Source organism: Diaphorina citri, unplaced genomic scaffold, assembly GCF_000475195.1.
Source record: "Diaphorina citri unplaced genomic scaffold, Diaci psyllid genome assembly version 1.1 scaffold26, whole genome shotgun sequence".
Lineage (NCBI taxonomy): Eukaryota > Metazoa > Arthropoda > Insecta > Hemiptera > Psyllidae > Diaphorina > Diaphorina citri.
Genome location: NW_007377464.1, coordinates 343,024 through 354,976, shown reverse-complemented (window position 1 = coordinate 354,976; position 11,953 = coordinate 343,024). Strand labels below are relative to the sequence as shown.

General features: G+C 39.0%; 1 protein-coding gene across 1 annotated transcript; it reads left to right on the top strand.

Moving 5' to 3' along the window:
* The first annotated feature begins 3,248 nt into the window (after positions 1–3,248).
* On the top strand, positions 3,249–6,024 carry LOC103510387 (uncharacterized transmembrane protein DDB_G0289901-like). The gene is made up of 3 exons (XM_008475043.1): positions 3,249–3,296; positions 3,690–3,813; positions 5,558–6,024. The coding sequence occupies exons 1-3, from the start codon at positions 3,249–3,251 to the stop codon at positions 6,022–6,024; spliced, it is 639 nt and encodes a 212-aa protein (XP_008473265.1).
* The last annotated feature ends 5,929 nt before the right edge of the window (positions 6,025–11,953 follow it).

Here is an 11,953-nt window from a genome sequence, read left to right as displayed (position 1 = left end):
GCTTAGTTGTGTAAACAAAATACTTGAGAGAATGATTAATGTAAGACTGTCTTGGGTTTTAAACCATACACCTTGTTTGAATGATCAAAACAAAAAAGGCAATAAGTATGTTCTCCGGCCAGGTTCCTATACTTGATCTGACTTGAAATGACCTATTACCATTAGTATTACTAGTGCTATTATTATTACAGTACTCTAGGCTTGAAATCTCTGCTCCTCTTCATATACCACAGGAACAAAAACAGAGAAAGAGCCCCCACACCCCTACAGTCTCCGCAAAGGATAAATGACCAAAATCTTGTGAGAGAATTTCCTTTATTTCTTCAAAACTATTGACAATCTCATTCTCATCGCCTACGGGAGCGTATGCCGTGACGTCAAAGTTCACGATTTACCGGTATTTTTTAAATGGATTTATCTCGGGAGAGAAAAAGAAGAATTCCGTTGGTCCTCATTTTTCCTGCTCTATGGCTTTGAAACATCACCCAAGTAAGCGCAACTGATCTATTCTAGGTACTAAAGATGAAGTGAATATCGACCTGAATTTTTCTAAATCATTTGAACCTCAACACAATCCTGTGAGAGTGGCAGAATTCCCGGAGTTGTCCAAAGCGGGTGACAGCCGGGATTAATATGAGCACTGCTGCTGCTAAAAGCATTGGTAATGAATAGAAAATCGAGAACGCTGAAAATAGTGATAGATATGTATCTAATAGGTACTTCCAACTACTTAGTGAATTAGTGATAGATATGTACCTAATAGGTACTTCCAACTAAGTTTGGAAAAAGAATCGTTTCCCAGAGAATTCTTGCAACAAGTTAACGAATATTGCTGTAGGTAAAACACACACATCCGGCATTGAGTAATTATTTTGATAGTTCATAAAAACAATACAATGTGCTCGAGCATGTTAATGATGGGTAGTCTCATGTCTACAGGATCTAGGAAACTTTCAACTTCTTATTTGGGATGTTTTTTTTTTACTTTCCTTATCCTATAGCAAGGAAAGTAATGTAATCGAGTCAAATTTTCGATGGTCAGACTTTAGTGCCAAAACACGTTTTGAGGTCCCTAGAGCCTAAATCCAAAGTTTCAGCCATTGGTCCGTGTGTGTCATACAGGTAACTAACTATACAAGTACCTAAGAGTTCATCTATTTTATCGAAGATTAGAAAGGTTGATACTTGAGAATATTTATGGAGGTGATTAAATGGGAATACCTATATTCACATCTACTGATTACGTTGCAGTATGCTCACTCCCATTTGAAGGCCAGTAATAATATCTGACCGATAAACATACATGTTACCATTGTTACCTATATTGTAACTATGTAACTGAAGAGTAATCTGCACTCTGGTGGAAAATGTCTTCACTTTGAGCTTGATTACTGGTCCAATGTGCGGGGGGTCACTTTATGCTGAAATTCATCAGAAGTAGTCTGTCAGTAATGTCAGTCTGAAATCAATCCCCAGTAATTATAAGCATCTTCTGTACTATACAAACAAAACAGGACCAATTAGTACTTTCTGGACTCTTAATAGGTACAAAACCAACAATACCCATCCTATACCCACCTACCAATTATAATGTCGCTTTAATTTACGCGAACCTCCTGTTAAGTTCTATCTATAGTCTACGATATACACTATAGTTATATTGACTATAGTCTGTGCGTATGGATCCGGTAAATCAAGATGTCTATTGCGACAAGAATATAGTCAACCAAGTTGGAAGAGAAATATATTATCAAAACAAAAAAGGCAATAAGTATGTTCTCCGGCCAGGTTCCTATACTTGATCTGACTTGAAATGACCTATTACCATTAGTATTACTAGTGCTATTATTATTACAGTACTCTAGGCTTGAAATCACTGCTCCTCTTCGTATACCACAGGAACAAAAACAGAGAAAGAGCCCCCACACACCTACAGTCTCCGCAAAGGATAAATGACCAAAATCTTGTGAGAGAATTTCCTTTATTTCTTCAAAACTATTGACAATCTCATTGATAAAGAACTCGAGAGATTTGGCGGAGCAATCAACCAAACATACCAAAAGAGTTGTTGTTTTACTGTAGCGACAGGCAGGACTTCAAATTTGTGGGTCGATTTCTTCTTCCAGTTTAAGTTTCAGGAACGCAGCTACTTCCTTTTTTCTCCCATAGGTCAATATGGTTGGTCGTGCGGGACATGGGAAGAAGACATGGTGCACTCCATGTGGTCCAATGTTGCAGAGGTATCAAAAGAGTTGAGGAGACCTTCAAGTAACAAGTAGCACTTCTCCAACTAATAACTCGTATCCATATTATTAGGTCGTGAAAAATATTCCTTGACACTGAGGTAAGTACATCTAGTCCCTCATCTATTGACTGGAAACGCTCGGACCAAAGATGAAAGTCAAAGTAAATAAATTAATAAGTCCTATCAGTGGATGATTTATATTTCTAGATTATTAAATTTCTATACTTCCTTTTTTCTCCCATAGGTCAATATGGTTGGTGGTGCGGGACATGGGAAGAAGACATGGTGCACTCCATGTGGTCCAATGTTGCAGAGGTCTCAAAAGAGTTGAGGAGACCTTCAAGTAACAAGTAGCACTTCTCCAACTGATAACTCGTATCCATATTATTAGGTCGTGAAAAATGTTCCTTGACATTGAGGTAAGTACATCTAGTCCCTCATCTATTGACTGGAGACGCTCGGACCAAAGATGAAAGTCAAAGTAAATAAATTAATAAGTCCTATCAGTGGATGATTTATATTTCTAGATTATTAAATTTCTAAACACGCAACGGTGAAAATTTTTGCAAGCACTCAAATAGAGTTATCAATTTGAAGAAATAGCTGTTTCATATTATAAATTGACCTTTGGATCTCAACATCTCAACCTTTTTTTTCCTGCAGGTTATCAGTTTGCGCCAAAGCTGGTGAAGTTTATATGAATAGTTAATTAAGTGTGATAGTAACACAAGGTAGGTGTATTTGTCACGATATGGAGTCGGGAATGGTACGAATATTATTACGGAAATGGAACTCTGAGAACATTAAGTGAAAACATATTATGTAGGTATGAATGTACCGTACTGAATATTCTGTGTCGGTCATAAAATTGGCACTTTTGCGTCAAAGTTTGTCTTTGATGTCAAAAACTACTGAGGGGATATAAGTCCTACTTTACAAAGCCTGGCTTTAGAATCAACAACGGGAAACTTAACCCTTGTAAAAAAACTCACTCGAACAAAGCATGACTTACACAGATTACGTGGAAAATGAAGATCTGATGAACTCTATGGTAGATGAGTTGATCACAACACTAAGATTATTTATTAATTGGAAATATCAGAGAACTAATAATAATTATATTTGACACCACAGGTAGTGCAAAGTTTGCCCTATATGAAACCATACAGGTACCTGCCATATAGTAGCCATGATCCGTAGGGTAATAATCTTGAATTCCACCCACATGTATGCTGTACTAACGTATCCATGAGGTATCAATAATACTAATCATGATGGATAGGCTAATACCTCTATCAAACCGTTCAGTGATTTCGACCCTATCTTTCGTCCCGATCTAGCAAGTTGGAAACTCAGTAGCCACACTAGCATAGTCAGTAGCTCTCAGTGTATTCTATACTGATGCTCAAGATCGTAGGAGTTGTGATTTCTCACATTATAACAGACTTTCCTCAACTCGAGAACATTGAGCACAATCTGTGAACATCAGCAAAAATTCCTAGTCATACCCAAGAAGCAAGAAGTGATGAAAAAGGCCCTGGAGAGAGAGCTCAACATTATCTACCTAGGTACCTACATAAAAGAACAGATCACATTAATTTTCACCATTGAATTTTCCCTTTTAACTTTCCAGGCTGACCAAGAACAGTTCACTGTCAAAGGTATTTTCTTGCGCATTAAGGTTCTCAAAACTAGGATTAATTTGGACATAAATGCAGTGAAAATTACTCAAATTTTTATTCGTTTTCAAGTATGTAGGTATGTACCTACTTATTATGTACTATGTTTTTCCAGATTGTTTTCTTCAATTTCATTTCTCCAGATTCTTTCTTCAAGTTATTCTCCATGCATTTCGTCGTTAGTTTCACATTTTACATCCGACTTCCACTCGTATTAATTTCTTTTTCAACTTGTTTTCTATACTGCGCTTCATCTTCCGAACTTGTTCTGAGGATATACACAGCCGAGATCTCATTGATTTATGACTTTCTTATAGGTACGTTCCCCAAATAGAATATTGTTCAAAATAGTATTTATGGAAGATTTATTTTTATCTATTTTACCCACATTTGTGTCGCGGTGTATTGTATTGTTGTCTGGTGCTTTCTCAATGGTGACTTTGACTTCAGAGTTGTGCTCCTCATATAGATATTGGTGAATTTGGCATTCAACTTCAACACTACCTATTCATGGTAGTTAGTCTCCATTTCCTATTTCACAATTTGAGTTATCTGCAATCTGCACTATGCATATGGATTATATCTCGTAGCATACACGTACGATTGACAATATTGTAAGTAGATAGCTATCTTTATCTGTTTGATTGTTATTATGATCTTGGTTCCTTTATGTATTGTATTGTTGTCTGGTGCTTTCTCAATGGTGACTTTGACTTCAGAGTTGTGCTCCTCATAGATATTTGTGAATTTGGCATTCAACTTACTCGTGGTAGTTAGTCTCCATTCCCTATTTCACAATATGAGTTATCTGCAATCTGCACTATGCATATGGATTACATCTCGTAGCATACACGTACGATTGACAATATTGTAAGTAGATAGCTATCTTTATCTGTTTGATTGTTATTATGATCTTGGTTCCTTTGAATGATCAGAAGAACGTGGAAGATGTGTGTAGTCTTGGATTATCTTCATACCCTTCCTTGTTCATTAGGTCTAGAATCCAGTAGTCAAATCTGACTAATATTATAGGCAGTTGAAACTCCAAGTAGTATTGTCAAAATCAATTAACCTAAAGATACTCGTAAATTGTCGAATTTCATTCTGAATTTGGCGTAGCGTTTTGGATTCCGTTCTAACTACTAACCGTTATGTTTATTAGTGTCGCTTTTTAATCTTACTGAAGATCCAAGTTAAGAATGTTTCTAGGTTTCTAGGTACATCTATTTTTGAGAATCTTCTTGTGTCTTCTTTCTGCTTTGTGCAATTTGCTACATTTCCGCCTTGGAGGGGCGGAGAAGAAAAAATAAAAGTTGGGTCCAACCTATGCCAGTCCGGACCTCCTTCTTCTTCTGCTTCCTCTTTCTTTTTCTTCATCTCCTTCTCCAATATTATTGTCAGACAGGGTGTAACGTCCTGTCTACAGCAGCAATTATTTCCATGACAAAGTTGTCTTGTCGAATTAAATTTAAATTTATTCACGAAGGAAATTATTCTATTCCCAAAATTCGAATACAAGTCCAGTGGCAACATGGATCAAATTGAACAACACCTAACAATTATTATTGATTAAAAACTCTCAACCAAATCAATAAATTTTAAAAGCAAACATCAATATTGTTTGGTTATGGAGGATTAACTGGAAGTTCAAGTCAAGCTAATGCTGCATCTGGTGCTCAAAGATATACAAATGGTTTTGAAGGAGCTGCAAGTCAAGCTAATGCTGTAGCTGGTGCTGGAAGCTATCAACAAGGAGTAACTGGAGTTGCCAGTAGAGTAGATGCTGCAGCTAGTGCTCAAAGTTATGGAGGATTAACTGGAAGTGCAAGTCAAGCTAATGTTGCAGCTGGTGCTCAAAGTTATGGAAATGGTTTTGAAGGAGCTGCAAGTCAAGCTAATGCTGTAGCTGGTGCTGGAAGCTATCAACAAGAAGTAACTGGAGTTGCCAGTAAAGTAAATGCTGCAGCTAGTGCTCAAAGTTATGGAGGATTAACTGGAAGTGCAAGTCAAGCTAATGCTGAAGTTAAAGTGTTTGATACTTTTGAGCAGGCTCGGGAATGCTCATCAGAGAAACAGTTTAACATGAACCAGACAGTATGAACCTTGGGAGATTGGATGGACTAAATTAACATCTACCTAGCTACACGAAAAGAAAACTCCTTTGCCAGTTAATTTCAAAGAGACTGGAACTATTTTCTTAAAATGTTTCATCATTGTTTGCTGATTACAACAGATACCTAGTTCCCGCTACAAACTACACAGACACTATTACTTCAACAGACAATAAGAACTAGGAGGAGATAAGATGGAGATGAAATAACGAAAGTACCTAAGCTACTTGATGAAGAAGAAATGAAAACATTGGAGAAGACGATAAGGTTAACAAGGAATATAGGGATAATGAAAGCATGAAGCGGGATAATTCATCTAATGTACAAGCTACAAGCTGACCAGACCAACTCTATTAGCAAAGTTTTTCATCATCAAGGAAAAAAAAACTTCAATGTGAAGAAATGAAAACATTGGAGAAGACGATAAGGTTAACAAGGAATATAGGGATAATGAAAGCATGAAGCGGAATAATTCATCTAATGTACAAGCTACAAGCTGACCAGACCAACTCTATTAGCAAAGTTTTTCATCATCAAGGAAAAAAAAACTTCAATGTTTCCAATTAGTTTCCCTCGTGTTTTTCCTACCCTAATCCTATGTGTCTTGCTACGTGCCATTTATTTAAAACTTCAATGTTTCCAATTAGTTTCCCTCGTGTTTTTCCTACCCTAATCCTATGTGTCTTGCTACGTGCCATTTATTTAAAACAAAATTGAGATAAAGAGCAATGGGGGTTGTAGAGACACGGGAAGGTCATTTATTACTTGAGTGAACTTTGGACTTTCGTGAACCTCACAATTAACGATGTTTTGTTTTGGGTTCTGGGGAGGTAACAGCAGTTGAAACTTTCGCCAGGAGATGATTTGTCAGGGAATAACCACAGAGTCAGTGCGGCTAGTACAAATTGATTATCTTTCTTGGAATTTGGTCTGAATAGATATCTAAATAGACCAGTTGATATTTTGTTATCCCTGATTAATGGGAATCATCATGTGAATCATCACCTTATATCTATTATCATCTTGTCACTAATTGCCACCTGAAGGAAAATAGTAATCTATTAGAATTATTAGACTATCAATTTCAAATAATGGAAAATGTGTGCGGCGCGGCAATGGTGTGAGCAGGTGAACCAAAGTTTCATTACAATGTGGAGAAAATCAACATATTAATTTACTGTAAATGATATGTAGATGTACAGCTTGGAGTTTTCCATATGTTTATTCTAGCAAGAGGATTATCTGAAAATTACACACTTAAAAGATAAGAATATGATCTATTTCTTACATGTTTTCTATCAGAAAACACATCACACTCCAATAAGGCACTAGAATCAGATAAGAAGAAAACATCATCTAGTACATATTGTATTTTTTAACGTCTGGCTTCATACAATGAGAGAATACGACATCTAGGTCCTCGTCCAAAAAACAATGACCCAAACATATAGAAATCTGAAGTGAAGGAAACCCATACAAAGAAAGAAAAATACCTGAGCCACCTTAAAGCAATACCAGAAGATAAGGTCATCAGGATCCACTGTCTCAGTTCATCTACTTATAGCCCGATTTAATTTACTCTGAAATCAGTTTGACTGTCAGCAGATCCAGAAGGATCCACTCTGATCACTATGAGACCAATCGTCATTCTAGTGTCTTTACTACAAGTTCTCGCACTTGGTAAGTACCTACTCGTATTTTGATATATTTTATTTTTCTGGATTTTACAGAAAAGCTGGCACAAAAATCAACACCTGTGCAGCATGCATTAAGTTGAGGATGTCATTAATATGCACTCTCCAGAATTTTCTAAATTTCGTTTTTATGCTTTCCTTTTTAGGACACGCATTCATCCTGCAATCAAGGGCCAAAACTATTGCTGATGCCGTTTCTGGAGCTACAAGTCAAGCTAGTGCTGGAGTAGGAACTGGAATTGATGGAGGAGTAACTGGAGTTGCCAGTAAAGTAAATGCTGCAGCTAGTGCCCAAAGTTATGGAGGATCAACTGGAAGTGCAAGTCAAGCTAATGCTGCAGCTGGTGCTCAAAGTTATGGAAATGGTTTTGAAGGAGCTGGAAGTCAAGCTAATGCTGTAGCTGGTGCTGGAAGCTATCAACAAGGAGTAACTGGAGTTGCCAGTAAAGTAGATGCGGCAGCTAGTGCTTCCCCAAGAAGCACTTGTGAAATTACTAGAGATTTTTAACTTGATATGGACAAGAGGAATATTTCCGCTGTGTTGGAAGACAGCAATAGTGGTACCTATACTGAAGCCCAATGCGTCCTCGCAGATTCGCAGAAGCTTAACTCATCCTTTAGGGCTATTTGCATCTGCACCTAAGCCTCGGAGTGAGCTTTTCGTGTATGAACTACCGCCTCCTCATCCTCACATTGATCTCATCCCACTTAGGTACCTACCCCTTAAGGGGTATCTTAAGTGGGGCTGGCCGTTAGCACGCGATTACCCAGGTGTGGTCCAGATAGAGGAAGGAGTAAGCTTCAGCAGATAAGCACGAAATGGAAACGTTTTCGCCACTGATTAATTGAAGTCAGATAATTATAAAATGATTAATGAAATATTTCTCGAGGGGAAAGGAATTCACTCTTCTGAAAACAACCTACCCCCTGATAGAACTTTTAGAACCTGCCTTCGATACTTGAAGTTATGTACAAACATTACTTATTACAACCGAGCCTTGATATTCGAAAGTTATGTACAAACATTAAGTACCTACTTTGTACTTTCTATGATTTTACTGCCCATTATTTTTATTGCGTACACGGTAGTTTCGAAACCCCCTCGAATAAGTTCCCCCCAAATAACTTCTCTCCCTCTCCCTTCCAGTCTTTCCAGGTTGAAAGTTTCTGGAAAAGTCATGTTTATAAATTAGGGCCACTGAACTTCAAGTACGGTGTACAGAAGTTTCTCTCTTGTTATAATGCAATTTAAAGTGCACTTCTGAATAAGTTTTAGGAGCTATGCAACTGCCAATGTTAGAAACTCTACGAAACTATAGGTAAGTCCAATTTTCTGTACAAGTAGGTAGGTACATATTGTATTTTTCTAGATATAGCGAAGAGAAACCAGGTCACATTACTGTAGAAGAGATGCCTGAAATTTGGGGATTTCGAATCTCCGAGAAAATGGTCTGGCAACTGGCACTAAGCTTAACTTTGACTTTACATGGAAACAGGAAGGTTGTCGCATTAGTACCAGAGATGATTCGGTGTACTCCTTAGGTTCTCGTGTTTTTCCACAGCAAGGGTAATGGGAGGGGGATATAGGGCGTAGCAAAAGGAAAAGTAAGCATCCGTATACCTTTGATATACAGGGTAATTCCTATGCTGAAATTTCGCATAAGGCTCAAAACAGAGAGAAGCGGGGAGCATCGAGCAGATACAGAGAAGCGACGACTTCAAACCGTATGGAACTGAGAGTAAAAAGCTCTCTGCTCTCCACTCCACACTGGTTTCATCTTAAGTAGCCATTTCGCTAATATTTTTGAAAACACCATCCCCTTCATAGTGAAAAGTGAAAAAAATCCTTTGATAGTGAAAAAATCCCTCAGGATCACTCACCTTGGTTCCGTTCTCATTATAAACCACCCACAATGCGGTAGCTAATTCTGGAAGCTATCAACAAGGAGTAACTGGAGTTGCAAGTAAAGTAAATACCGCAGCTAGTTCTCAAAGTTATGGAGGAGTAACAGGAACTGCAAGTCAAGCTAATGCTCAAAGTTATGGAAGTGGTTATGAAGGTTCTGCAAGTCAAGCTAATGCTGCAGCAGGTACTGGAAGTTATGGAAGTGGTTATGGAGGTTCTCAGGAGCTGCAAGTCAAGCTATTGCTGCAGCAGGTACTGGAAGTTATGGAGGTTCTGCAAGTCAAGCTAATGCTGCAGCAGGTACTGGAAGTTATGGAGGTGGTTATGGAGAGCAGGTACTGGAAGTTATGGAAGTGGTTATGGAGGTTCTGCAAGTCAAGCTAATGCTGCAGCAGGTACTGGAAGTTATGGAAGTGGTTATGAAGGTTCTGCAAGTCAAGCTAATGCTGCAGCAGGTACTGGAAGTTATGGAAGTGGTTATGGAGGTTCTGCAAATCAAGCTAATGCTGCAGCAGGTACTGGAAGTTATGGAAGTGGTTATGGAGGTTCTGCAAGTCAAGCTAATGCTGCAGCAGGTACTGGAAGTTATGGAAGTGGTTATGGAGGCTCTGCAAGTCAAGCTAATGCTGCAGCAGGTACTGGAAGTTATGGAAGTGGTTATGGAGGCTCTGCAAGTCAAGCTAATGCTGCAGCAGGTACTGGAAGTTATGGAAGTGGTTATGGAGGCTCTGCAAGTCAAGCTAATGCTGCAGCAGGTACTGGAAGTTATGGAAGTGGTTATGGAGGTTCTGCAAATCAAGCTAATGCTGCAGCAGGTACTGGAAGTTATGGAAGTGGTTATGGAGGTTCTGCAAATCAAGCTAATGCTGCAGCAGGTACTGGAAGTTATGGAAGTGGTTATGGAGGTTCTGCAAATCAAGCTAATGCTGCAGCAGGTACTGGAAGTTATGGAAGTGGTTATGGAGGTTCTGCAAATCAAGCTAATGCTGCAGCAGGTACTGGAAGTTATGGAAGTGGTTATGGAGGTTCTGCAAATCAAGCTAATGCTGCAGCAGGTACTGGAAGTTATGGAAGTGGTTATGGAGGTTCTGCAAGTCAAGCTAATGCTGCAGTAGGTACTGGAAGTTATGGAAGTGGTTATGGAGGCTCTGCAAGTCAAGCTAATGCTGCAGCAGGTACTGGAAGTTATGGAAGTGGTTATGGAGGTTCTGCAAATCAAGCTAATGCTGCAGCAGGTACTGGAAGTTATGGAAGTGGTTATGGAGGTTCTGCAAATCAAGCTAATGCTGCAGCAGGTACTGGAAGTTATGGAAGTGGTTATGGAGGTTCTGCAAATCAAGCTAATGCTGCAGCAGGTACTGGAAGTTATGGAAGTGGTTATGGAGGTTCTGCAAATCAAGCTAATGCTGCAGCAGGTACTGGAAGTTATGGAAGTGGTTATGGAGGTTCTGCAAATCAAGCTAATGCTGCAGCAGGTACTGGAAGTTATGGAAGTGGTTATGGAGGTTCTGCAAGTCAAGCTAATGCTGCAGTAGGTACTGGAAGTTATGGAAGTGGTTATGGAGGCTCTGCAAGTCAAGCTAATGCTGCAGCAGGTACTGGAAGTTATGGAAGTGGTTATGGAGGTTCTGCAAATCAAGCTAATGCTGCAGCAGGTACTGGAAGTTATGGAAGTGGTTATGGAGGTTCTGCAAATCAAGCTAATGCTGCAGCAGGTACTGGAAGTTATGGAAGTGGTTATGGAGGTTCTGCAAATCAAGCTAATGCTGCAGCAGGTACTGGAAGTTATGGAAGTGGTTATGGAGGTTCTGCAAATCAAGCTAATGCTGCAGCAGGTACTGGAAGTTATGGAAGTGGTTATGGAGGTTCTGCAAATCAAGCTAATGCTGCAGCAGGTACTGGAAGTTATGGGTGTAGCTGGTGCTGGAAGCTATCAACAAGGAGTAACTGGAGTTGCCAGTAAAGTAGATGCTGCAGCTAGTGCTCAAAGGGAAGAGCGGGGTGCGGGACATGGGAAGAAGACATGGTGCACTCCATGTGGTCCAATGTATCAAAAGAGTTGAGGAGACCTTCAAGTAACAAGTAGCACTTCTCCAACTGATAACTCGGATCCATATTATTAGGTCGTGAAAAATGTTCCTTGACATTGAGGTAAGTACATCTAGTCCCTCATCTATTGACTGGAGACGCTCGGACCAAAGATGAAAGTCAAAGTAAATAAATTAATAAGTCCTATCAGTGGATGATTTATATTTCTAGATTATTAAATTTCTAAACACGCAACGGTGAAAATTTTTGCAAGCACTCAAATAGAGTTA

Bases quoted from the DNA above. Each gene is read 5' to 3' on its own strand.
- LOC103510387 (XM_008475043.1), top strand. From the start codon at position 3,249: ATGACTTACACAGATTACGTGGAAAATGAAGATCTGATGAACTCTATG. The intron at 3,297-3,689 runs GTAGATGAGTTG...ACATTATAACAG, and splicing joins AAGATCTGATGAACTCTATG to ACTTTCCTCAACTCGAGAAC. The intron at 3,814-5,557 runs GTACCTACATAA...TTGGTTATGGAG, and splicing joins GCTCAACATTATCTACCTAG to GATTAACTGGAAGTTCAAGT.